Source organism: Arachis stenosperma, chromosome 9 (genome assembly GCF_014773155.1).
Source record: "Arachis stenosperma cultivar V10309 chromosome 9, arast.V10309.gnm1.PFL2, whole genome shotgun sequence".
NCBI lineage: Eukaryota > Viridiplantae > Streptophyta > Magnoliopsida > Fabales > Fabaceae > Arachis > Arachis stenosperma.
The window spans coordinates 263,241-288,369 of NC_080385.1; the positions used below are offsets into that span (position 1 = coordinate 263,241).

At 34.2% G+C, this 25,129-nt stretch overlaps 5 protein-coding genes across 6 annotated transcripts; 3 read left to right on the forward strand and 2 right to left on the reverse strand.

The window, feature by feature from the left end:
* Window positions 1-27: 27 nt before the first annotated feature.
* Window positions 28-3,311, reverse strand: LOC130950813 (protein MANNAN SYNTHESIS-RELATED 1-like). Its single transcript, XM_057879402.1, has 6 exons — window positions 2,991-3,311; window positions 2,232-2,364; window positions 1,948-2,018; window positions 1,585-1,670; window positions 824-1,400; window positions 28-708 (listed from the first exon to the last, which is right to left on the reverse strand). The coding sequence occupies exons 1-6, from the start codon at window positions 3,093-3,095 to the stop codon at window positions 430-432; spliced, it is 1,251 nt and encodes a 416-aa protein (XP_057735385.1). The 5' UTR covers window positions 3,096-3,311; the 3' UTR covers window positions 28-429.
* Window positions 3,312-9,605: 6,294 nt separating this feature from the next.
* On the forward strand, window positions 9,606-14,892 carry LOC130947579 (coatomer subunit beta-1-like). Its single transcript, XM_057876280.1, has 4 exons — window positions 9,606-11,884; window positions 12,184-12,696; window positions 13,833-13,918; window positions 14,298-14,892. Exons 1-4 carry the CDS (start codon window positions 9,833-9,835, stop codon window positions 14,500-14,502), a joined length of 2,856 nt encoding a protein of 951 aa, XP_057732263.1. The 5' UTR covers window positions 9,606-9,832; the 3' UTR covers window positions 14,503-14,892.
* Window positions 14,893-15,847: 955 nt separating this feature from the next.
* On the forward strand, window positions 15,848-17,833 carry LOC130948161 (exocyst complex component EXO70A1-like). Its single transcript, XM_057876879.1, has one exon. It carries the CDS (start codon window positions 15,848-15,850, stop codon window positions 17,831-17,833), a length of 1,986 nt encoding a protein of 661 aa, XP_057732862.1.
* Window positions 17,834-18,418: 585 nt separating this feature from the next.
* On the reverse strand, window positions 18,419-20,435 carry LOC130950832 (glutamyl-tRNA reductase-binding protein, chloroplastic-like). Its single transcript, XM_057879428.1, has 5 exons — window positions 19,935-20,435; window positions 19,476-19,556; window positions 19,164-19,268; window positions 18,914-19,063; window positions 18,419-18,800 (listed from the first exon to the last, which is right to left on the reverse strand). Exons 1-5 carry the CDS (start codon window positions 20,325-20,327, stop codon window positions 18,570-18,572), a joined length of 960 nt encoding a protein of 319 aa, XP_057735411.1. The 5' UTR covers window positions 20,328-20,435; the 3' UTR covers window positions 18,419-18,569.
* Window positions 20,436-20,538: 103 nt separating this feature from the next.
* On the forward strand, window positions 20,539-24,480 carry LOC130947605 (uncharacterized). Of its 2 annotated transcripts, none has more exons than XM_057876307.1 (8): window positions 20,539-20,745; window positions 20,877-21,069; window positions 21,504-21,566; window positions 21,677-21,816; window positions 22,345-22,382; window positions 22,465-22,510; window positions 23,330-23,494; window positions 24,039-24,480. In XM_057876307.1, the coding sequence occupies exons 1-8, from the start codon at window positions 20,625-20,627 to the stop codon at window positions 24,146-24,148; spliced, it is 876 nt and encodes a 291-aa protein (XP_057732290.1). In that variant the 5' UTR covers window positions 20,539-20,624; the 3' UTR covers window positions 24,149-24,480. The 2 variants fall into 2 exon arrangements, with proteins under 2 accessions (XP_057732290.1, XP_057732289.1); XM_057876306.1 differs by having other exon boundaries at window positions 23,993-24,478.
* The last annotated feature ends 649 nt before the right edge of the window (window positions 24,481-25,129 follow it).

Sequence of the window (25,129 nt, forward strand, 5' to 3'; positions counted from 1 at the left end):
CTAATATATAGGTAATAACCCGAAACAAAAATGTAAGAAAATATATCATACATATGCACTAAGATATCCATCCAAAAACATATTATCAACTTCGTCTCTATTTTGTAAACAAAAATTATTGCTTCAGTTTCACCAATTATGAAAAATAACTTATGAGGCAAGCATTATTTTACAGATACCATGAACTGAAAGCCCTGTGTACACATTAAATAAAAATAACTCCAGTCTTGTGAACACCTCTCTCCCATTTTTTGGTGAAAGCTCAAAACAATTTAGAAGCAAAAAAGAAAAGAAAAAGGAAAAAAAGAACCTTAAGCCCTTAACACTTAATACTCCCTAATGAGTAGTTTTGGAAAGCAACAAGACCTTTTGAAGGTTTCTGATATAACATTTTTGTTACCAGCTTCTTCAAATGTCTTCACTGGAAAACTAGCAGTAACAAGAATAGGCAAAATGGTTCTTCTTGGATACATATGGAGACAGGAAATTGGAGGCAGAAGCAGATGAATCTTGAATATCAGCTGGAACCAATATCTGAGTTTTACCAGCACCAATTCTCTTACCAGCTACATTTGCATACAATAGACCCGAGATCGCCGGTACGAAAACATCACTTTGAGAACTTATGTAGAAGTCGATCACCTTCTCCAATTCAGAATCTTGAGAATCTAAGAACTTTGTCTTCTTATCCGCGGGCATTATGGCTTCCTGCAACAGTTCAGAGAGAGCTTTTTAAATTACAAGTAAAAAATTCGAGCACTTCCGCAATTCAATCAAAGAAGAATTGTGTTTAGAGGAGTTTAAGGAAGAATGATAGTCACACCTTTGTATATGTTTTAGGAAACAAATCCTTCAGAGAATCAAGGCTGCTATCCCACCTTGATTCAGTCACATAAATTGTGGTATCCTTGTTGAAACCAATTTTCCTCAAGAACACCGCGATTTCTTGTGCATTGTAGCAGCTCTTTTCTCCATCATTATCAGGTCGGCAACCCTTCTTATCCAACATCTCAACCCTCAAATCTACAGCAATAAATTGGCCGTCTGTCTTCCGGCTTAAAGTTTTAAGTCTTTCAACCATTGAGTCAACAAGGTCACGAATTTCCGGCTGCAACTCTAAACTTCCAAACATTGCTAAGCAAGCAACAGAATCAGTGTCACCTTTTTTCCCTGCCTTTCTCATGTTTATTGAAGGGAAATAAGTTGCAAGCCTTATGTTTCCCTTTGACCTGTAAATTGGTTCAACATGTGTAGCTATATAGTCTTCTGTAACCCGGTTAGGGACCTTTACCACAGCAATGTTCTTTGTTGATATTTGATCAGGAAGATTCTTTACCACGGCGACAACTCCCTCCATGCTTCTCATGAATACATCAAGATCATAAATGTCCTCAAAGTTCCTGTGCCATATATTATATTAGCCTTGAATGAAAATCAGAAAATTGCAGCTCATTTAATCGATCATTTCTCAAATTTTAAACCATAAACTTGGCCAGCATGACTCAGAAAATTGGTAAACAATTTCCTCCCTGCTCATTTCTTATATCCTAATCTCTTAGAAAATGGAAGTCAGCACTAACTAACCTCTTGTCACCCGGTTGGCTTCCTCGGATGTCAGGGATCACTAGGGTTGCCCCAAGACTTCTGGCAACAATCACTGCATCTGCTATCTGAACAATGCAATACCACAAAATTACCAAATCATAATAACAGAACAGCAAAACCATCATTCATAGTATATGGTGTAATATTGTACATTATTTTACCATTTAATTGCTAAAATCATACACAAAAATGTCAATCTTTGTTTTGGTAGGGAAGAGAGTTCATTATAAAAGGGATAATATTGCTGACATTTAACAAATTCATGCACATGTTTACACATTACTGATACAAAATCGCCTCCTCAACAAGTTAAACAAAATGCTTGAACGATTGAAATGGTACCTGAGATATATGGTACTCCGGCCCATTTGTTAATGAAAAAGTAACATACCCCTCACTCTGCACCCCCATATCTGCCAACCATTTTCAAAACATGAATCAACAAGGACATAAAGATTGAGGCCATGTTTACATGCTAATTAATACTCATTTTGCTCCAGCTAAAATCGATTTACTAATATACAAAATCTCCAAAGTAACATATATTTTGCAGTAGAGCGAACCGAATACATGATAACTGATACAAGTTCCTAAATAATTTGCTAGTCTTTAGAATCAAACCTTACCAGACGGTTTAACCCAACATGCTTTTAGCTCATCGGCATCTCCCTTATAAAGACCTAAATTCTTTCTTACATGAGTTCCATCGAACTTTCCACTTTCGAAGCTGACTTCATCCGTTACTCCGGGAAGTTTGTCCTTGCAAATCAAATATAACATCAACAATAAATGAATAAATAGATTGTAGTTATGATTAAATCATTGTGTGCTACTTAACTTCAGAATCCAATAAATGATTAATCCACATCCCAAAAGCTACTTAGCTTTAAGTTCAGCTGATGTGAATTCAATTCACAATTTTATTGGAAACATTATCTCCCTTAATAGTCAAACATTGTCTCCTAGTTTTAAAACTAAGGATCTACCTTATCCACAAGCTAAGCAATGTTGTATATATACACAAATGTGTTCAAATTTCACTTAATCCCTTTTTCAGCTCAGATCCTCAGCTATTCATTTCACAGTAACTTAGTAGCAGATGGATTAGTATATATGGATTGCTAGCTCTACAATACAACCATAAAATCTGTGAATTCTTTGAGTAAAGATGAAAAGCGGAAAAGCAAAAAGATAAAGAGAAAACAAGTTCCCTTCAACTTCATGTTTCAGAATGAGTGTGCACATTAGATAAAAGGATAAAAAAGATGATAGCTTTAGCACACAAAGACCCCACACCCCCCCCCCCCCCCAAAAAAAAACAGAAAAAAAAAAGTTTTTTTTTTAACAATTTTTGGCAAAAGGTGAGAGATAAGAGATATTCTTACTTGAACAGCATCAAAATGGTCTCTTTTGATCATATGAATGAGCATAACAAACATAGCAAGGGTGAGAATACCAGCCACCACTTGCCTCAAATCCACACCAAACATGTCTGTGTTTTGGATCTTTGCAGTGGAAGATTTAGTTCAGAAGAGGAATGTGAGAATGAAGAAGATATTTGGCAGCAAAAATTGAAGCTTTAACAAGAAAGAGGAGTGAGAGAGAAACAGAAAGAAACCCACCCCCCAAGTTGGTGTGATTTGCAGTGCTGTCTTCTTACAACTTACACACCACCGACACTTCTCACAACATTATGTGCTTCCTAGATTTAACTAACATAATAAAAGTACAAAACCAAATTGTTTAGTTGGGTTTGAACTCATTTGTCCGCTTAACCAGTTACAAAATTTTAAATCAATTTTAAATCTTATATTTTATACGTAATAATTTATTGGTAAATAATAAATTTTTGAATTAAAAATGTTGATAAATTTAATTTTTCAATTTAACAGGCAGTTACAAAAATTTACAGGTTAACTTTTGAACTATACAAACAATTACTTCTTTTATATCTTCATTTTCTTTCTATTTAAAAACTAATTATATATCTTACAAAAATGTCTAAATACATTAATGATTTTAGTTCATGAATTTGTTCAAATGAACTTTATTTTGGACGGAAGGAAGCATTATACATTTTATTTTTCGCCCTTTAATTTAGATTGTCTTAATTTTATTATCTTTATAGAAAAAATGTTAAGTGTATCGAGAATACTAGTATTTTAGTTATTTTAACCGTTGATTTTAATTAATATATATTATATATATCTTTTATAATTTAGATCAACGATTAAAACAAACACTAGTATTTTCGGTACACTTAAAACTCTTTCTATATTATATACATTAGAATTTTACTGGATCTAGAAAAAGAAAAAGAAAAAGGTGGTTAGATAACATGTCTTTGTATAAAGAATAAAAAATTAAAAAAAAATTGGATAACATGTTGAGAATAAGAGCCGTTAATAAAAACAAATGGACAATTCTGGACAGTTATCATTCATCCCAATTTTCAAGCTCCAGATCCTAAACACGTAGCCACAAATTCAAAAACATCATTTTTTTTAATTGATTGAAAAATGGCATTTGAAATCTACAATTCATAATAAAAATCTTACTAACAAAAAATTACAGTAATACTCCTATGCTTCAATAATTCAAACATTGATACATATACGACCAAACATATAAAAAGGGAATAATATTCTTTCTTTTCCTTTTTGTTTATATTATTGTCATTTGTTGATATTACATTGTTATGTAGCATGTGGGTGTATAATTCCAATTTTAGATTGATTCATATTTTACTTATGATTCATAATTTATAATTTTTATGTAACATAATTCGAATTATACTATTAGTAATTTGAAATTAGCCAATTTAAATTACTGTAGATTACGTGTGTAATTCGAATCAACTTGATTCGAATTAGTGTTTGTGTGTAATTTGAATTAGCGTGATTCAAATTACATTAAATGTATAATTTGAATTACATAAAAATGTGTATCTGATTCATTTATGAATCATTTTTTTTGTTGATTTGTGAAATTTTGATGTTTTATTGGCTTATATGAAACATTTATCCTTTTTTTTGTATATTTTTTTTACTATTTTAACAGCCTACAAAGTACAAATAATTACTAGCTAGTTAGTGGTATAAAGTAGGGGTGTTCATGATCCAGACCGATTCGACCCGGCTCCAAATCTTTTAGGGACTAATTTAGTGTGATTTTATCGGGTTTAGGGTCGGATAAGGGTCTCAAAAATAGACCCGGTCATTATTTCGAGTCAGGTCCGGGCCATAGCTCAGGTCACTCGAACTCGACCCGGTGGCTCGGTTATCATACACAATTAATATTTTATGTTATTAGTGATGGATTATGGCTATTCTTATGTGAAATTTAAGTATTGTAAACCTTAATATTTTATGTTATTAGTCATTATAAGATTATAAGTTAATGTTTTATATTTAAAATGCATAAGACTTTAGACTAATGCATAATATTGTATTATTTGTATTGATTTAAATATTTGGTGCTATTAGACAATATTAGTATTGATTGTTGTTATGCTTTAATTTTAGAGAAGGGTTGGTTCTTATTATATTTTTCTAAGTGAATTTTACCATGTCAAATAATAGTTGGAGTCTTGAAAATTTAGATATTTTCACATGCTGGCTTACAAGGAGGTAATGTTAACGACCCGGTTTTCACCCGATTTTTTATTCGGTATAATCGTGGCTCGAAAGTGTGTAAGTTTCATCGAATCTACAGTCGAATTCGAGTCTAACAAATAGACCTGATATATATTTCGAATTTATGTCACATCAAATCCGATTTCACTCTGTCATAAACACCCCTAGTAAAAAGTAATAAAGTTTAAGTTTCCTAAACTTTAACTATACAAAAAAAAAGTGGTATAAAAGTTTAAACTTAATTAGCACATAGACTGAAAATTTTGTTAACTCCTATAGTAATACTACTTAATTAAACAAAAGAATGATAGGGTTCACGGTAAACCTGAGTTTATAGATAGTAACATTAAATTTGATTTTGGTAGAGGTGTGAGGGGTCAAGCAAAGTGATGATAAAAAATGTATCCATCAACAAAGACATCACAACCTTTTGTATAGTAGTCATAAAAAATGTCTTGTGTATATCTAGTTTTCAAGAAGATGAATAATTAGATATCCATCTAATCCGCCACAAAGAATGGCTTTTAAGTTTTAAGTCTACCGCTAAATCCTCGCTCTCAATTCTAATTTGTTTGTAGAAAATTATTTTGGTGTTATTATTCATAGGAAAATGTGATGTTGTTAATAATTTATTACTACTTGATACATGATTATTCTATAGTTGAAACTTGAAAGAAAACAAAGTAAACAATCCTTAATAGTAATTTAATTTGTGGCAGTTACGTGATTCGTTTTTATTTATTCATTTATCCTTATTAATATTAGACTATTAGTTTGTTTTATGCTACCATTATCAATACTTCTTAAATATATTTTTTTAAATAAACTCACATTTATATATACTAGTGTATCAATAGGCATTAATATGTCTAATGACAAGTAATTTATAATTTAATTAAAAAATTTTGGTTCAAATTTTAAAATAAAGCAGTATTTTTTAGGAATTGATTTAATATAATAAGTATATATAGATATATTATTTTTGAGAGATAGTATCTTCATATTATAATTTTTATTTAGATGTTTGATGAAATAGATATAATAAACTTAATTTTTTTTTTTCAATGGAGACAAATAGAAAAGCTATCACATTAAATAAAAAAAGTAAAAATAAATAACTATTTTAATTTCCACTTTATCGATAAATTAATGGGTGAAGTTATTGCATACACATGATCCATGATATTGATATTTATATCTTAAATAATTAATTTCTTAATATAAATAATATATAGTTGGGAATATGCATAAAGAGCTAAGTCTATAATTGAGAGCGGCCGTCAAATCCAAGCTAAGAGAGGAGCACATGAAAAATGTAAGTTTAGGGCCACAAAAATGTCCTATTGTCTCTTTTTTAATTTGGAAAAATATGGGGAGTCAATATAATCAATGTATAGTGAGAATATTTTTATAATTAAAATTAAATGATAATTAAATTAATTAATTAATATTTATTTTTAATTTTAAATTCAATCCAAATAAATAATTTATTATATATATTGTATAAATATTCTATTAGTTTTTTGGCAAAATTCTTTTAATTTTTATATCGGAGATAGACTGAAGTTTTTACTGAAATTGGAGCTAGATATGTTATTTTTGGACGTGAAAGGCAATAATAAATAAATCGAAAGGTCGTATTTAAAAATTGTAAATTAAATTTTTAGATTTGAATTTTAAATTTTTTTTTTACAAAATCTATTCACTGATTTGTTTTTTCTTTAAATAAAAGAATTTATCCTACATAAATTGAAGGCTCAGTTTTATTTTTTTCTAAATTTGAATTTACTTCCTCACAAATCAAATGCTCAATTTTTTTATGCCAACTAATTTGAGCTTCTGATTTATAATTTGAAATTAAAAAAATATATCAATATTAATAAAAAATACACTACTAATTTATAACTGAGCACAATACATGCTCATTCTCTATTACTAAAAAAATGAATTCCCATTGTCCATTTGTTCCTTCTTTTGCTTAAGGTTGCTATTTTTATTATTTGCCTTGTTTTGTTCATAGGAGGCCCCAAAACTTTTCTTTTAATTTCATATAATTAATGAGTCAATATTTGGCTATATATATATATTCAATTGTATAATTAGAACGTAGATATGGTTTATTTTAACAATGTGGAAATAATTTTGCACTTTGCGGATGTAGTTAAAAATGACAGTAGAAATTATTAGGTTAAAAATGATGTAAAAACTAAGATGCATTAATTAACTTGATGTGAAATTGATAGTTGTCGTTAAATAATTTGATTAAATTGTCATCTAATAACTTTTAACGGTTAATTTTATATAAAATTAACTGTACTGAATTTTTACCTAAAAATATTATAAATATGTGTTACAGATATTTTTTAGAGATAAATAGGAGGACAATTATATTAGTCATTATTTATCTTGCTCTGAACTATGATAGATTACACACGTGGTTATTGGTAATGATCATTATTATTAGAATATAATAATTATAATGACAATTTAGGACAATATATACGACATTACTGCATCATTTTTCCTAGAGCATGATATTATGAATTTATGATTGTTATTATGAAAATTATATTGGTCCATCTTTCATTCTTTCTATCTTATCTGCATCGTTCCTTTTGGATTTTCCAAAAATAAAAAGAAAGAAAGAAAGAAAAGAAACCGAATACTTTTGAAATACAATAATATAGTCATACCTAACGCAATAATGGAGTTTTCGAATTTCTTTAACATAATCGATGTATGTATATTATTGTCTCATACTTTAATTTATAACGGAGAATAGTGGATCTAGATTGAGATCTACATTTTTATTTTAGATACAAGTTTGAGATCTACTGTATTTTATATAATTCTATGGATAGTAACAAACAACATGTGTAGTTGCTAATTAGTTTTAGCGAAAAAAATCAAAATTATATAAAATAATATTTGAAAAAAAGAAGAGGTTGTAACCAATCAGTGAAGACAAGGATTTGGTCATGCCGTGGACTGCGGGTGAAGTGTCATATGCCGCTCATTTCATTAATTAATCAACTAATTAGTAAACATTAAACAAAGATTAACAAACATGATGTTAGGGTTAGTGTATGTATATATACTCCCAAAAATTAATGAAGGTTTGGTAGGGCAGGTACTCAGATTAGGACTTGCTACCTGAATCCTTCAACTGTGATTACTTTTATTATTATTTTTATGACGTGTGCTTTAAGAAAACCTATTCATATTCCCAATGCCACTCATTTCTCATTCATTACCTCCTTTTTTTTCTTCATTAGAAAATAATTCATGCTGATTAAGATTGCCAAGTTTCATGATCCGGTCAACTATATGTATAAAACAAGGAATTAAGTGCCGATACATAGTTTTCATGAAAACACTACTATAAAAGGAGTATTATATATCTTACCAAAATATGCAATTTTTGTGTCATCTTAATGTTATGATTCTATATTTATATATATAAGATAAGATATATACTTTATCGTCACTTAGACTAAATGTTGAGTGAAAGTTCGATTCTCTTTTAAAATGCGGATAAACTTTAAAGTTATGAATTAGTTATCATACTTGCAATTTTCAGAATTTTAAAACATATATGGATGCATGCTCTGTTGGATATTCTGACGTGGAAAATATATATAACATATATATTAACCTGATGGAGTAAAGATAAAGCAGCTGAAGTTATGTATCTGGTAGTGTAATCGATCTATGTCCCTATTTGTGGCTTACTCTACAAGAAAAAATGTAGTGCATGTATGAAAAAGTATGCATTTTAATCCAAAAGCTGTTAGGACCAAACTCAGAAGTAGCTTTTTAACTTTATCAAAAAGACAAAATAATTAACCAATTTGAGGTGGTTGAGTAGTTAGCTCACTCGTCCATTTAAGCAAGTGTTAGATGTTCGAATTCCGCCGTGTGCATGCAACAACTCATTGGTCAGTAGGAGACTTTTAAATGAACCAGACTTGCGACTATTGGTTTTTGGTGGCTTGTCAGATTAGGGGATACTATGGGGAAAAAAAAAAGGACAAAATAATTTATTATATGTTGTTTTATTGTTTTTATTATATCTAAATTTACCATACAAACTTATGATGTTTTCTTAATCAAAATAAGTACCTTTGTTTTTGGTACTTTTTTTGGTGACCGAAGGGGCCCTAAGGCCTTTTTGGTATTAACTCATTTTTTGGATCTGAATTAATTAGGCCCAAATAAGATACATAGAGGCCCAATAACGATGTGTGATGCAGAATGAATAATCGGCCCAATAAAGCTTCCACTTTAAGAGACCCAATGAGGCCCAAAATGGAACACTATGGGTACCCGAATGGCGTGTTTTTTGTTTCCTCTTTAGCTCACAGTTCCAAGCTCAAATCACACACTCAGATCTGCATCTGCTCCTCTTTCTCTTCTCTTGTCTCTCTTCTCTCTCTCTCTCTCTGATCCAAAATTCCATTTCCATTGTATCAGAATTGCAGCGTAGTAGTAATAGGAGTAGCACCACCGACCAGCATTGCTAACTTCCTCTGAATCTCAGATCTGAAAATCTGAGAGATCCGAATTGCGATCCCAAAGAGAGAAATCGAGAAATGGAGAAGTCATGCAGCTTATTGGTGCACTTCGACAAGGGAACGCCGGCGCTGGCCAACGAGATTAAGGAGGCTCTCGAAGGAAACGACGCCGGTGCCAAGATCGAGGCTCTCAAGAAAGCCATCATGCTCCTCCTCAACGGTGAAACCATTCCACAGCTCTTCATCACAATCATTCGCTACGTGCTTCCCTCCGAGGATCACACAGTTCAGAAGCTTCTATTGCTCTACCTCGAGATCATTGACAAGACCGATTCGCGCGGCAAGGTGCTCCCTGAGATGATCCTCATCTGCCAGAACCTCCGCAACAACCTTCAGCACCCTAACGAGTACATTCGTGGTGTTACGCTCCGATTCCTCTGCCGTCTCAACGAATCCGAGATAATTGAGCCATTGATCCCTTCGATCTTGTCCAATCTCGAGCACCGCCACCCTTTCGTTCGCCGCAATGCGGTTCTTGCTGTTATGTCCGTGTATAAGCTTCCTCAGGGGGAGCAGTTACTCGATTCGGCGCCGGAGATCGTGGAGAAGTTCCTCTCGTCGGAGCAGGATCCTTCTAGTAAGCGAAATGCTTTCCTTATGCTGTTTTCTTGTGCCCAGGATCGCGCAATTAATTACTTGTTTACCAACATCGATAGGATTAATGACTGGGGGGAACAGTTACAGATGATAGTTTTGGAGTTGATTAGGAAGGTTTGTAGGACTAACAAGGGGGAGAAGGGGAAGTACATCAAGATTATTATATCTCTGTTGACTGCGCCTTCAACGGCTGTTATTTATGAGTGTGCTAGTACCCTTGTGTCACTCTCGTCTGCGCCCACTGCCATCAGGGCCGCAGCGAGCACTTATTGTCAGTTGTTGCTCTCCCAGAGCGATAACAATGTGAAGCTTATTGTCTTGGATAGGCTCAACGAGCTCAAGAGTTCTAATAGGGAGATCATGGTGGAGATGGTCATGGATGTCCTCAGGGCACTTTCGAGCCCCAATCTTGACATCAGGAGGAAGACTATTGATATTGCTTTGGAGCTGATTACTCCTAGGAACATTGATGAGGTTGTTCTGATGCTTAAGAAGGAGGTCGTGAAGACTCAAAATGGGGAGCAAGAGAAGAATGGTGAGTATAGGCAGATGCTTGTACAGGCTATCCATTCCTGTGCTGTTAAGTTCCCAGAGGTGGCAAGCACTGTTGTGCACCTGTTGATGGACTTCTTGGGGGATACCAATGTGGCTTCCGCCATGGATGTGGTAATATTTGTGCGCGAGATCATCGAGACCAACCCAAAGTTGCGCATTTCTATAATCACCAGGCTTTTAGATACATTTTACCAGATCCGTGCTGCTAGGGTGTGCTCGTGTGCGCTGTGGATAATTGGTGAGTATTGCTTGTCACTCTCAGAGGTTGAGAGTGGGATTGCTACCATCAAGCAGTGTCTTGGTGATCTCCCGTTTTACACAGTTTCAGAGGAAGGAGAGGGTGGCCAGGACGCATCAAGAACCACTCAGCAGGTAAACTCAACGACTGTTTCATCTAGGAGGCCTGCAATTCTTGCTGACGGGACTTATGCCACGCAAAGTGCTGCTCTTGAAACTGCCATGTCACCACCTACCCTTGTTCAGGGTCCACTTTCTTCTGTTGGCAACTTGAGATCACTGATCCTTTCAGGTGATTTCTTCCTTGGTGCTGTAGTTGCTTGTACACTCACAAAACTTGTGTTGAGGTTGGAAGAGGTTCAGACTTCAAAAGTCGAAGTTAACAAAGCAACTTCACAGGCATTGTTGATCATGGTCTCGATGCTCCAGCTGGGTCAATCTTCAGTTCTCCCACATCCAATTGATAATGATTCTCATGACAGGATTGTCCTTTGCATTAGATTGCTGTGCAATACAGGTGATGAGATAAGGAAGATATGGCTGCAATCTTGCAGACAGAGCTTTGTGAAGATGCTTGCAGATAAGCAGCGCCGTGAGACTGAGGAAATTAAAGCAAAGGCTCAAATATCCAATGCACAACCTGATGATCTTATTGATTTTTACCATTTGAAGAGCAGGAAGGTACAATGGCAGTATTCATTTAGTCTCTTTCTGAGATGTTTATGTATACATAACTAGATTACTATTTGGTTATATTCCTGTAGATTTTCTATTTGCATGTTTTTAACCATTACTAATGATTGATGTTTGATGAATTTGTCTTTTGAACTGATATCAAACTGTTTTATGTTATGCATTGCTAGAATTCTTTAGTCACTATTCAATTGATTATGTAACAGCTTTGTTGTGTTCACCATACACTTTCTGTTCCATTATCTCATCAAATATTTGTTGTGTATCTCTTGTTCTACATTTTTCAGGGCATGAGTCAACTTGAACTGGAAGATGAGGTGCAAGATGATCTCAAACGTGCTACTGGAGAGTTTACAAAGGATGCAGATGATGCTAATAAGCTCAATCGTATTCTCCAGCTCACTGGATTTAGTGATCCTGTTTATGCTGAAGCGTATGTAACAGTGCATCACTATGATATTGTCCTTGATGTTACCGTCATCAACCGAACCAAGGAGACTCTTCAGAATTTGTGTTTGGAGTTAGCAACCATGGGTGATCTCAAACTTGTTGAGCGTCCACAAAACTATACCCTGGCTCCAGAATCAAGCAAACAGATTAAGGCAAATATTAAGGTTTCTTCAACTGAAACAGGAGTTATATTTGGTAACATAGTCTACGAGACATCATCAAATGTTCTAGAGAGAACTGTTATTGTTCTAAATGATATCCATATTGATATCATGGACTACATCTCTCCTGCATCTTGTGCTGATGTGGCCTTCAGAACTATGTGGGCTGAATTTGAATGGGAAAACAAGGTATATCTCTCTCATCTTTCTCTCATTTGGTATTACACTATTACTTTGTATAAAAAAGAATTACCTTTACCCACAACATTAACAACCACTAAAACTATCATTGCGGGAAAAAGCTAGATACTTTAGAGTGAGTGATGGTCTGTGCTTTTAATATGTCCTTGCTGTTTTATTATGTACTCTCAAAAGACAAAATTTGCAAATTTTTTTCTGGACATCATTCTGTCCATGATAATTACATTCATATGGCTATGTTTTGATGGTTTGGAAAAAGAAATTGCTATGTTGGCAGTGAGGTTAGTATTTAAATTCTTTTATACCGGTCATAATTAGTGACTCAGTTCTGTTATAGTTGTTTGAAGTTTGGTATTACTGTTTTCTATGCTGGTTTATGGCTTGGTAAAAAATTGAGGTATTTCCTGATTGTGAGCCGAATATATTGTATTTTATTTGATTTAGGCACTATATAGAAATCTTCTATTAGTTTGTTAGTTTTATATAACAGTTTTAACCTATGATGTCTACTGTTTGAGTTATCATCTCTGTTGAGTAGGTACATGTATGAGTAACGTGTCCCTATTAAGAGATATATTAGTTTCTATACTTAATTATGAATCATGTATAATATACCATTATGATGCAAACAAATTTGCTCTGATGTTATTATACCAAAAGTAATATTATAAAAAGTTATATCTGAAATGAACATAACATTACAAGAAAGTACTAAATAACCAAAATAGCTAAAAGAAGACAATAATACACATTAGCAAACTGCTCAGTTGTATTCTTTTAATCTGATTTTTTCTGTAAATAAATTTCTTTTACTGATTCTGTCAAAAAATGTAAAGTCTGTTGAGTTGCTGACTTTAGTGCAAGTACCAAACTAGTGGAGATGGAGAATATGAGAATAAGGAGAGAATTCACCTGCATAGGCTAGTACTAGCTATGTCTATGCAGGGCACTGGTTGAGACATACCCAAGAAAAAAGAACCAGAAGAAAAACACATAGGGACACACTGATGTAATACATGTTCCTCTTGTTGATAGGGATATGGGAATTCAGAGCAATGCATTTCCAGACTACCTGAAATATGCTTTCTGATTCTAGTTTATCTTGATGAATTCTTGTTTCTTAGGTTGCTGTAAATACAGTAATACAAGATGAGAGGGATTTCCTGAACCACATTATCAAGTCAACAAATATGAAGTGCCTGACACCACCGTAAGTTCTTTTCCTGGTGTCTTATTGTCAACTCTATCTTTTACACGAAGGAATATTTTAACACACCTAAGCATTCAAACACTGCTCGACATGTTCTTGAGTTAAAGGCAATTGTGGCAATCGGTTGTCCAACCAAATGCCTGAATAACCAATATCTGGAATTTTTTAACCCCCAAATGCTTTTAAGAAATCTATGTTCTCCTGATTGGTTTCTTATTTGCCAATCCATATCATACGGAAAACATTGATTTGTCACATATATGATCAGCTCACTGATGCATGGGCAATGTTATATATCTTTTGATTATTTGATGACCCATGCCTTGCCATTAACTGATCTTCCTTTATGCTGGTTTTGATCTACTGTTGCTTTGTTTAGATCTGCATTGGAAGGGGATTGTGGTTTCCTGGCAGCAAACCTCTATGCTAAGAGTGTTTTTGGGGAAGATGCTTTGGTGAATGTGAGCATCGAGAAGCAATCAGACGGTAAATTGAGTGGATATATCAGAATAAGAAGTAAAACTCAGGGAATTGCACTAAGTCTTGGGGATAAGATAACTTTGAAACAGAAGGGAGCAGCTTGATTTGTAGCAGATGCCGTTTCTTCTTCTCTTCCGCTTGTATGTCTAAAATGTCAACATATGTAGCTTTTGGTGGCAGCTGACTCCAAGCTTGGTTTTACCTGGTTCAAATTCTCGTGGCTTTTGGTAGCAGCCGACTCGTTAGTATTAAATTTTTACCCTTTTGGAGTTCGAAATTTTTGTCTGTAATTCTTTCCTTGGATGTTATTACTTGAGAGAAATCTTTATTACCCATCTTTCATTTTTCAACATATGGGGGTGGACATCATATATTTGATAATGAGAATCGATCAAATAACTATTTGTACTGGCTGGTTTTACATATTTGCTTTGCCTTTGGATATTGATATTGTAGTTATACTATATTAATGATTAATGATTAGTGATTTCGTCCCTGAGTCGCATCTATTTTAAAGCTTTGTTATCATGCTAGCCTAGATATCTTTGGTTATTTAATCAAACCATTACTCTGAAGTGGTTCTTTCTTTCTCTAGGTTCTATTGTCGGTGAATGTTGGTCTAGATGGAGCTCAATGCTTATCGCTTATCGTGGAACATGTTTACAGTGGCTAATCCTTGTACTATTCGTCCTCTTTATGTTTTGTTTCATTTATTGAGAGCAAAGGGAAAGAAAATAGGATACATGAAAGCTAGCTGTTCATTAATTTGGGACTTGAGGTATGATTAAATCAAAAGGAACAAAAGTGGGAAGAAAGAGATACTTTTGTAGTTTAGAAACAACGAAAAAAATAAGATTACAATTAATGGAGGAAGTTACAAATAAACAATAAAAGTACCTAAATGGACCCCATTAGTCAAATGAGTGGGTGTGAAATAAAAAGTTAAACTAACCAATTTTCTTCCCAAAATCACTTATTGTATTTTGTGATTTTTTATTTTCCTCGTATCGCTCCCAGAAGCACCCATTCTAACATAATAATTGTTTGCATGACATTTATTACTCGGTAAAGGATAATATCAATGCATTTGGTTGAGAACGTGTTGACGTAGTTGAAACAAGAGTTGCATGTTTTGGTCTTCAAACTCAACAAGAAAGAAAGTTAGTTGTGCTAATATTACCCGAATTCAAGGAAGTTCTACCGCCTGGTTGGTGAGGTTTCCGGGAATGTTTTAATTGCTTTGCAAGTGAAGTTTTGTTGCTTTTCACTTTCTTTGTTGAGTTTGGTGAAAGAAAGTGAATGGGGCAATTCAGAAGAAACCAACAAAGATCATCTTTTTCCAGAGACCAAACTTCATTTGCAAAACGTTAAATCATTAATGCAATCTAAATAGCCAAAGTTAGCAATCATTTTGAGATTAAAACACTTGATTGCCAACATCTTTTTGAGATGGAAGAAAAGCAGAACCTTGATGCTGCAAGAAAGTGCTTGCTAGCTAGCTTGGAAACATCAAGTGCTATTGGTTCTGCATTAGATGAATCTGGATCAAGATTGCAGCTTCTTCGCCAGCGATGTCAATCCCTGCAAACTTCATTCAGACCAATCTCCATGCAGAAATGCTCGTTCATCGACGTTGGCAATGGTATAGATAGTGTTCTATGTTCTGCTGCTGCTGTCCTCAAGGTGTTTGAATTTGTGCAGCATTTGGAGAATTCTCTATTGACAGACGCTGGTTCCGATCTATGCTCTTACGTCTCAGACGCCAAGAAGCTTGAAGAAGCCTTGAAGCTTCTCACTGATAATTGTACGTTAGCAATTGGCTGGTTGCAGGGTGTTCTTGACTTCTTACAAGACAAAGCGATCACCAATGAGTTTTACCTCTTTCAGGTGAAGAAATCCTTGAGGATACTGCGAGAATTGCAAGCCGTGGAAGAGGGAGCTCGCGTCAATGGAGGTTTTCTCAGCGCAGCCTTAGACAATCTAGAGACTGAGTTCCAAAGACTTCTGATGGCAAACTCAATGCCCATTCCTTTGGTTTCGTTAGGATCACACATCACAACACAAGCATTGCCAGGTTCTGTTATGGGGAAGTTGCAGGCCATCATTGAGAGGTTAAATGCAAACAGAAGGCTAGACAAGTGTAAGTCTATATATGTTGAAGTTCGAGGGACGAATGCTCAAAGAACTTTGAACACTTTAGACTTGAGCTACCTTGAGATTCCAACAGCTAAATTTGAGGATGTCAGGGAAATAGCGAGTTACATAGACCAATGGGGCATTGATTTGGAGTTGGTTGTCAAGAACGTGCTTGATACTGAGTACATGCTATCTTGCCGTGTCTTTGAGAAGATTGGTCGAGAAGCATCGACCGAGTGTTTTGCCAGGATCGCCATCAGATCAGGAATTCTTTCTTTCATTCTATTTGGAAGGAATGTTTCGGAGAGTAGAAACGATCCCTACAAGTTGTTGAACCTGCTGGACATATTCAGTGTGTTAGATGATCTTAGACTAAAATTCAACCAACTTTTTGGGGGGAAGGCCTGTGAAGAAATTAGAATCGCGACAAAGGATCTTGTCAACAAAGTTGTTAATGGTGCCTGTGAGATATTCTGGCAACTTCCGGCGCAAGTGAAGCTGCAAAGGCCAAGTTCTCCTCCTCGAGATGGCGGTGTCCCTAGGCTGGTAAGCTTTGTAACTGATTACTGCAATCAGCTGCTTAATGATACATATCTACCACATTTGAAAAAGGTCCTAGAAATTCATCTTAGTTGGAGAAATGAAACATATGAAGAGGGTATTGTTTTCACACAAATATATGACACAATCAAGGAAGTTGCAGTTAATCTTGATTCTTGGTCAAAGGCCTATGAAGATATCACATTGTCCTACATTTTCATGATGAATAATCATTGTCATTTCTACAATTTGAGGGGTACCATGCTTGGGGATATGATGGGAGATACTTGGTTAGGAGCACATGAACAATACAAGGACTATTATGCAGCACTTTATTTGAGGAATAGCTGGGGAAAGCTTCTATCAATTATTGTTCAAAAAGACTTACTTTCATCCTCATTGAGTAGCCAAGATTTGGGAAAGAGATTGCATGCTTTCAATGTAGCTTTTGATGAGAGGTACAAGAAGGAATCTAGTTGGACAATTTGTGATGAAGCCTTGAGGAAAAACATTTGCAAGCATTTGGTGGAATGTATTGTACCAATCTATAAGGCCTATGTGAAGAATTACAACTTGTCAATCGAGAATGAAGGTATGGTTGCAAAGCATATCAAATATACAGCAGAGAGTTTGGAGAATAAGATTTGGTCTATGTTTCAGCCAAAGCTGAAGAAGAATGGGAGTGTCAAGCATGCAGATTGGACTAGTAAAATAAAACAAGTTAGCAAAAGTTTTCGCTTCACTCTAGCTGCTAAGTAGTTAATGTATGTCATTTCCTTGTTATTTTGGCAAAAATCAAGGTAAATGAATGTACTCTAAATCTACATATTATGTTTGGAAATAAACAGGTAGAAGCATTTGAAAACAGAATGAAGTATAATGTATATTATAGTATGTATCATAGTTGCAATAGTCAAGTTTTATTTAAATTTGTCAATATAATTTATTGCCAAGTAGTAAATCTATACTAAAAGTATAATAATTTCATTGTTTTATTATATATATATATATATATATATATATATATATATATATATATATATATATATTCATTATATATATATATAGTTTTGGTTCCTTTTTGCATGTTAGGTCTTATAATGCACACTCTTAATATCTTGCGTTCTAGTACATTACTGATTGTAGTGTTATAACGACTATTTTACTTATAACCAAGTGAAATATGGAAACAAAATAAAAAATTTGTATCATGTATATAATTTTCCTTTTAAGAAAAATCGTATTATTAATCCTCTTATGTTACACTATTCTTATGCTCCTTATACATAATATATGCTACACGCATTGGATGATTTCTGATCTTTCCACAAACCAAACCTCAAATACTGCTCCAATAGGCTTCATTAAACTCAAAACTACGTCAAAATCCCAACAAGAATCCTCACAAATCATGAATTAAATAAAAAGAATTACATAGCTTCACCGATGATTAGTATTTGTTGACAAACCAGTAAGTGGTTACACCAACTACAACTCAAGACTTTATGTGCTTCAATTGTTTAACCTTCTCAAAGTCTAGAGGCTGGAAATTTCTTTCAACCTCCCAAGCTAGTTGTGACATACAATTAAATGTTGACTTGGCACCCTTTTCGTCCGTGACTTCTCGAGGGAAAGGAATGCGGACCTCGAATATGCCTTTTTGAGTCGACAATAAGCGCATATCAAACCCCAAGCGATCAACCCATATCATCTTTGCTTCTAAGACCTTCAATGAGAAATCCAAGTCATTGCATAAGGTTTGAACTAACTTAGTTAAGCAATGTTCTATAGGAGCAAATTGCAGCGCGAAAGTAAAACAAATATAGTTTAGGTGCAAACCTGGAAATCCAAATCAACATACACATTGCAAAAACGAATAATGTCTTCCATATTGTTGGTGTTAATCTCACTGACTAACTTTTCTGCAAACTGTCGTAGAGGATCAGGTTGAGCGCTTTTGTAATCTAAAGAGCTGATCCATTCCCCATCCTAGAACACATGGGAACAGGTTACTTCCAAGATTGATTTCAAATGTTAACTGTTGGAAAATGGAAACTAAGCCAGCAGCATTAACAAGAAAACATCACACCTCTTGAAAGTCTTCCAACTGAAGAACCCTATCTACAGCAACAATATACATAAGATCTTGATCCACTTCTTCTCCGAACCTCTTCCCCCACAATGAAACAAGGCGCTGCACAATGGCAGGGGATGTCAAACAATGAGGACTAAGATCTCATCAAAACACAAGCACGGTAGAACACTACATGTTCCTATAACCATGCCACCAAAACCATAACAAAATACAAAAGCTTCCTTCTAGTAGAGTCATAGGCGAAATTGGTCATAGATGGTGAACTGAATCTAAATATGATTTAACAAGTGAGAAGAAAGAACAGACCTTGGTTGCACTCGTATCTTGTGGTTTGGTGAGGGTGCCTTGAAGTGTACACTGAGGAGTGCGCAACCCAGACTGGTTCAACTGATGAACACAAAGTTCAAATCAATCTCTTCAATACAAATTCCTCCAACTAACATGCCTCTAACTAAACTAACTAATACATATCAAATGAGTAAATGAGAAATTTATATTGATCAACTTAATTTCCAGAACATACTAACATATTCTTCGATCTCATCTAGAGTATAATATGCTATAACAGAATAGAACTAGTAACTGAAAGTATAACTAACTTACAACTACCTTAACTAACTAACTGTCTATCTATCTATATGTAATAAAACATTTTCTTTTATTTTTTTGGAATCATTCATAGTAATTACAACTTAATTGGTTATAAGAAGCATAATTTGAAATGATGAGAAGGAGGCAGAGAAGCTTTAGCATTAGCAATGGCACCTGAACATGGAGGGAAGAAGGGGTTTGAGGAGAGAAGGGAAAAGTGGGATTCAAGAAGAAGAAAGGGGTGCCTTCATGAGGGTCAACGGTGAACCTGACGCCAATGGCCAAAGGGGAAGAAGAACCCTCATGACCCTCTTTGGTCAAAGCAGAGAGGGTTCCCACAGTGGCAAGCTCCATGATGGTTCTAGAAACCTCTGCGGGGAAGGGCTTCTTGTTGCTGTGAGTGCTCAATTCGAAATGGGGTGCTTCTGAAACCGCGGAAAGGGAGCATTTTGGAGGCCTAAAGGAAGAGAAGTTGCTGAAATGGAAGTGGGTTCTGTTGGTCTTCGAATTTGGTGTGAAGGGAGGTGCAGCTACGTGGCGAGCGGGAATGGAGCTATGAAGAAGCATTGGATTTGAGGTTTGAATGGGATCACAGTGCAGATGCAAAGGAAGAAGATGAAGAAGAAGGAGGAGGAGGATGATAACGTTGATGCGTTTGGAATTGGCCAATAATGGAACCACAACAAAAGTTAAAAACTATTGTATGATAAATATACCTTTATTATTTTCAAACAAGCATTAATTAATATAATCTAAATTGTAATGTATATTTATCTGAAACGACATTGCGTTTAGTGAGTGCATATTCATTACGCAGCGTTTGACTCACCAACCTCTCTACCTGCGAGGTTGCGACCTTCTCCCATGGAGGTAGCAGCATCAACAACTCCAACTCGGTGCTGGTGGGGGCGCCACTCAACTCCTCCCTCCTTTCCCCGAAAAACCAGCTTCCTCCGTCTCCATCCACGCTTTCCGAACTTCGCAGGTCAGTCACATAGCAACAGTAACACTACTACTTCCTCATGCTGCTGCTTCTTCAATTTGATATATTGGTATGTATCAGCCAAACAAACCTCAAAGGACAAAGTTGGATTCTTTTTTGGTTGTTGGTAACAGGTTTGGGAGCTGCGTGTGGAAGCAGAAGAAGCAGTGAAGTGAACGTGTCCCCTTGGGATGATAAGCCCTTTGAGATGCTTCCAAATGGGAAAAGGGTTTACTTTGATGAACAGGATGTGGTCACGTTTCTTGATCCTCCTAATGAATTAGTGCCTTTAGACCCTTCTTCTTATAACCCTGCTGCTTATCTTTGGTTAGTCATTCTCTCTCTCTGCTTCACACTTCACACTTATGAATTATGATGATGGAACTTTTTGTCGATTCTTGATCAATTATAGGAAATGCTCCATTTGTCTTACTTATCATTATGAGTTAACTGACAATGTTTCGAAGCTTTCCATTTCTTTAGTAGTTGGTGGAATCTTAGTTGATTGTTGATGTCATCAATTATAGGAAATAGTTTCATTTGTCTCTGTTACTATTATTATTATTAAGACAAAATATGAAAGTTTGTGACTTTTGTACTAATTTTATATGCTACCATGTCCTATTGTATCACATTTGTGCTTCATAGCTTCATAGTCTATCCCATGATTATCATTTGTGATTATGTAATGTCGGTGTGCTGCTGTGAGGGAATACATTGCAACTAGATTTTTGGTTCAATAATGTCACCTTCATTTTCAGGAAAAAGATTGAAGATATTCCTGAGGAAAGACGTCATCGGCTGCTGCTTCTGTTAAAACCTAGGTATGTTCCTCTCTCCTTTATGGAAATACTTATATTCGGTAACTTAAATTTGTATTCCAAATTGATCTTTACTAAGTATGAGAGTGTATATCTTTGGGAGAATTTTGCAGACTTGTATCAATCGCTTGGCAGATAGCAGGTTCGCGATATGAGGATTCCAAACTTGTAAAGAAAAGTGCATCGCAGTTGTTCGCCAACTCCAACAAAGATGATGTTATGCTTGAATATTATAACTGCCGAACAACCGGAGGTTAGTCAGGTGAATCGGTTCATTGTTATTGTAGGTACTGGTCATACATTAATATAATGAATGCATTCTGTTCCCCATTACTCCATGCTGTTCTTGGAGAGGAGCAAAATGGAAATGAATTAAAAAATACAGTCCCCATGAAAAGGCCTATGGACTTGTTTCTTTTTCTTAGTTTCATGTAAACATATATCAGAGTGATTAAAAAATGTCTTTCCCTATTTAGCTCCTGAACTATGATACCAAAAATTTTCTAATTTGAATAATTATTTTAGAATCCCTTAAGTTGAATTAGGAACTGTTTCTTTCTCTGCGATTTCATCCTGCTCTTTTTAATAGCTTCTGCTTGCAAAATTCTTCTACTATTGTACTTGAATGTATCTTTTTTGGTTGAAAAGAAAAGAAAAAAAAAAAAAGAAATTTTCTGTATGTGTGAAAGAGAGAGAGTGTATGTGTGTATAATTCTCCTTCCATATTTAGCCCGTCTTAATCTTTAAAAGCTAAGGTTGATTTTGAACATTTGTGTCATAGGACCGATGCCACTTTCCTGGATAAATTCCTACAGAAAGGTAAACTCACAATTCCTTTTTGCTCTTTGCTCTTGTAAAATTTATTTGAAGACTCTGGTTGATTCCTCTGCTACTTTTAAAGGCTATATTTTCTTGCACTGATGGGAAGGCCTATGGACGTCTCATTGGTAAGTTTATTACTTTTTGACTGAGAAATGCATGGATGCCTTTGCTCAGTTACTGATTCAAGTGACATATGGCGATGAACTTACGTACCATTTCTTTTTCTTATATATCTCTAGTTTGCAGTGTTCCAACTGTGTATATCACTTTTATCTCAAATCACTTGCAGCAGCAAGTAGGCTAAACAAAAGAAAGAAAAAAAAAGTAACATTATAGTATTTTTAATTGATTTATACCTTGAATCTTTGTATATTCATGCAATATTGTAATTGATGAGATGAACATTCAATTTTACTTGTCAATTTTCTCTGCTAGAGAGGAAGTAAAAAAGAAATGGTGACAAGTGACAACTTTTATGAGGAACTTTTATGATTGATTTGGTGTGTTTGATTGTTCATATTGATCAAATAAAATAGCTATTATTAGAACAGATCAACAGAATATGTGCCCATACACAGAAGGAAAAATTAAAAGAAAATAAGAAACATCTAAATTTTCTAATTACAATATTTGAAATCTCTCCATAATGATGTCAACCTTGTATAGTATCACTCTTCACTTTTTTAGATTGTGATTTCTTAATGTCGAGCATAGAACTATAGTTGGAGATTGAAGAGGTTTCAAATGTTAGTCTTCCTTTAAATATGCTGATGTCATTGTGGTTTAATGAAGGATCTTTGAGGAATGCATTCGAGTTGATCAACCTTTTTTCATTATTTTGTTCTTTGGGGTGCCCTTATGGGTTGTGGGTGCATCATGGTTACAAGGTTATACTTGATTGTCCTTGCTATTAACATCTTTTTCTGAATTTCACAACCACCCAGGTGGATCAATTTTGGCCCCATTTGCTGACTCTTTCGCTCCTTTGTATTTTGCACTGAGAGACATTAAGGAAGTTATGCCAACTGAGCAGCCTTGTGATTTAGCATATGAATTTGGGGATGGGCTTTTCGATGTGAAAGAATTCCCACAAGGCTTTCCAAAACCTGGTAAGCACCATTTGTTTCCTTCATACAATGTGTTTATGACTGTACGTTCATATTGCATCTTCATAGTATTATCATACCATTATCTGAATTCTAAACTCGCCATAATTTTACTCTAAACTTCTCTATGATAGATTTCAGCATGGTCTATTACTGTGTCATTGTTTTCTTGGTGACCCTTTTACCACTTCATATACAATGGGCTGTTTATTTGGCCCAATATGAGTTAAAAAATGAACATCCAGGATAAAATACTACTAATTTCTCAAACACAATACACCCATACTATCCAGAATAACCATCCGGATACCAGAGATAATAAACATCTGATATCCTACTGAATCGAACATCTCTAAACCCCCATTGTACACATTGTACATATACTTTATTGGCTCCCTATACTTCCTCATACCACATATAACAAACAGGGTGGCTATGCATCGTTTAAGGTGCTGGCACGTGCCGAATTTATTTAATTTCAGTTGTCTTTGGTATTTGCAGTCGTACCCTTTCAACGATCAACTTGTTATATATATCCGTCATATAGGTCCAGGGGTTTGTATAGGGCAAGCATGGCAAGAGGGAACAAAGATAGAGCAAGTGCCGAGAAAATTATGCAGCGAAATTTTAATGGTGAAGGATTACAGATCATTGTGAGATCATTGAATGAATTATTTGTTATACAGTTTGTGTATTTGCCAAGTGATAGTAACGTGCGAATGTCTCAAAGGCATGCATGAAGGAAATATGATTGCATTGCATCTAATGTTTTCTGTTTTAGTTAGAGATGGAATAGAGTGTATAGCTTGTCAAGAGAATAGCATGCTGTTAGAGGTTACTTTATTGAGAAGTGACTGCCAGTGTTTCGATCATAGCTTTGTAGACATTGATTATTCTGGTTGAAAAATGAATACTAGTAGTTGTATTAGTCGTTTATTTCAAATTCAAAATGTAATGATTTTATTAGGAGTGTACTTACCTATTCACTTTAACTAGTATTTTTGTCTTTAATAACATTACCGAAATATACATTTTTAAAAATTACAATCTACTTTGTTCTGACAGTATAGATTATGCATGGCACAAAAGATTTATAAAATCAAACTACTTTTACAAAAAATATTGTAGATTGACAAAAGTCTCTGACTAAAAAGACCAAGGTTTCTATAGATAAAAAATCAAATAATAAGATTTTTAGTTATTATTTTTATATGAAAATGTCTAATTTTTTATTAATAATTAATTTTAATATTCGTTATCTAAAATTTGAAACAATTTAACGTGTATACTTTTATATTTAATTAGGTGTTAAGTCTGTTGCACAAATTGAAATAATTAATTTTTATATTTGTTATTTAAAAATAATATTTTTTCTCTCTATGTATATAAAAATATAATTAAATATTAGCATAAAAAATTTATATTGATAGTTATAAAATTAATTTAAATTAATTTTTTTAAAACAATTAAATTTTTATTCTAATTTTTAATTATAACATTAGTATTATCTTCAAATTATATATAATAAATATTTGAAAGAAGAGAAATAAAAATATAGATTAGAAAGATAAGTGGTGAATATTTAAAACTAAAAAAATGTATATAATAATAATAATAATAAATTTTTATTTGAATTAT

Bases quoted from the DNA above. Each gene is read 5' to 3' on its own strand.
- LOC130950813 (XM_057879402.1), bottom strand. From the start codon at position 3,095: ATGTTTGGTGTGGATTTGAGGCAAGTGGTGGCTGGTATTCTCACCCTT. The intron at 1,671-1,947 runs GTACCATTTCAA...TGCATTGTTCAG, and splicing joins CGGAGTACCATATATCTCAG to ATAGCAGATGCAGTGATTGT. The intron at 709-823 runs GTGTGACTATCA...GAACTGTTGCAG, and splicing joins TTCCTAAAACATATACAAAG to GAAGCCATAATGCCCGCGGA.
- LOC130947579 (XM_057876280.1), top strand. From the start codon at position 9,833: ATGGAGAAGTCATGCAGCTTATTGGTGCACTTCGACAAGGGAACGCCG. The intron at 11,885-12,183 runs GTACAATGGCAG...TACATTTTTCAG, and splicing joins ACCATTTGAAGAGCAGGAAG to GGCATGAGTCAACTTGAACT. The intron at 12,697-13,832 runs GTATATCTCTCT...CTTGTTTCTTAG, and splicing joins AATTTGAATGGGAAAACAAG to GTTGCTGTAAATACAGTAAT.
- LOC130948161 (XM_057876879.1), top strand. From the start codon at position 15,848: ATGGAAGAAAAGCAGAACCTTGATGCTGCAAGAAAGTGCTTGCTAGCT.
- LOC130950832 (XM_057879428.1), bottom strand. From the start codon at position 20,327: ATGCTTCTTCATAGCTCCATTCCCGCTCGCCACGTAGCTGCACCTCCC. The intron at 19,064-19,163 runs GTGTGATGTTTT...CATGTGTTCTAG, and splicing joins AGTTGGAAGACTTTCAAGAG to GATGGGGAATGGATCAGCTC. The intron at 18,801-18,913 runs GTTTGCACCTAA...TTCTCATTGAAG, and splicing joins ATGTTGATTTGGATTTCCAG to GTCTTAGAAGCAAAGATGAT.
- LOC130947605 (XM_057876306.1), top strand. From the start codon at position 20,625: ATGGAGGTAGCAGCATCAACAACTCCAACTCGGTGCTGGTGGGGGCGC. The intron at 20,746-20,876 runs GTCAGTCACATA...TGTTGGTAACAG, and splicing joins ACGCTTTCCGAACTTCGCAG to GTTTGGGAGCTGCGTGTGGA. The intron at 21,070-21,503 runs GTTAGTCATTCT...CTTCATTTTCAG, and splicing joins AACCCTGCTGCTTATCTTTG to GAAAAAGATTGAAGATATTC.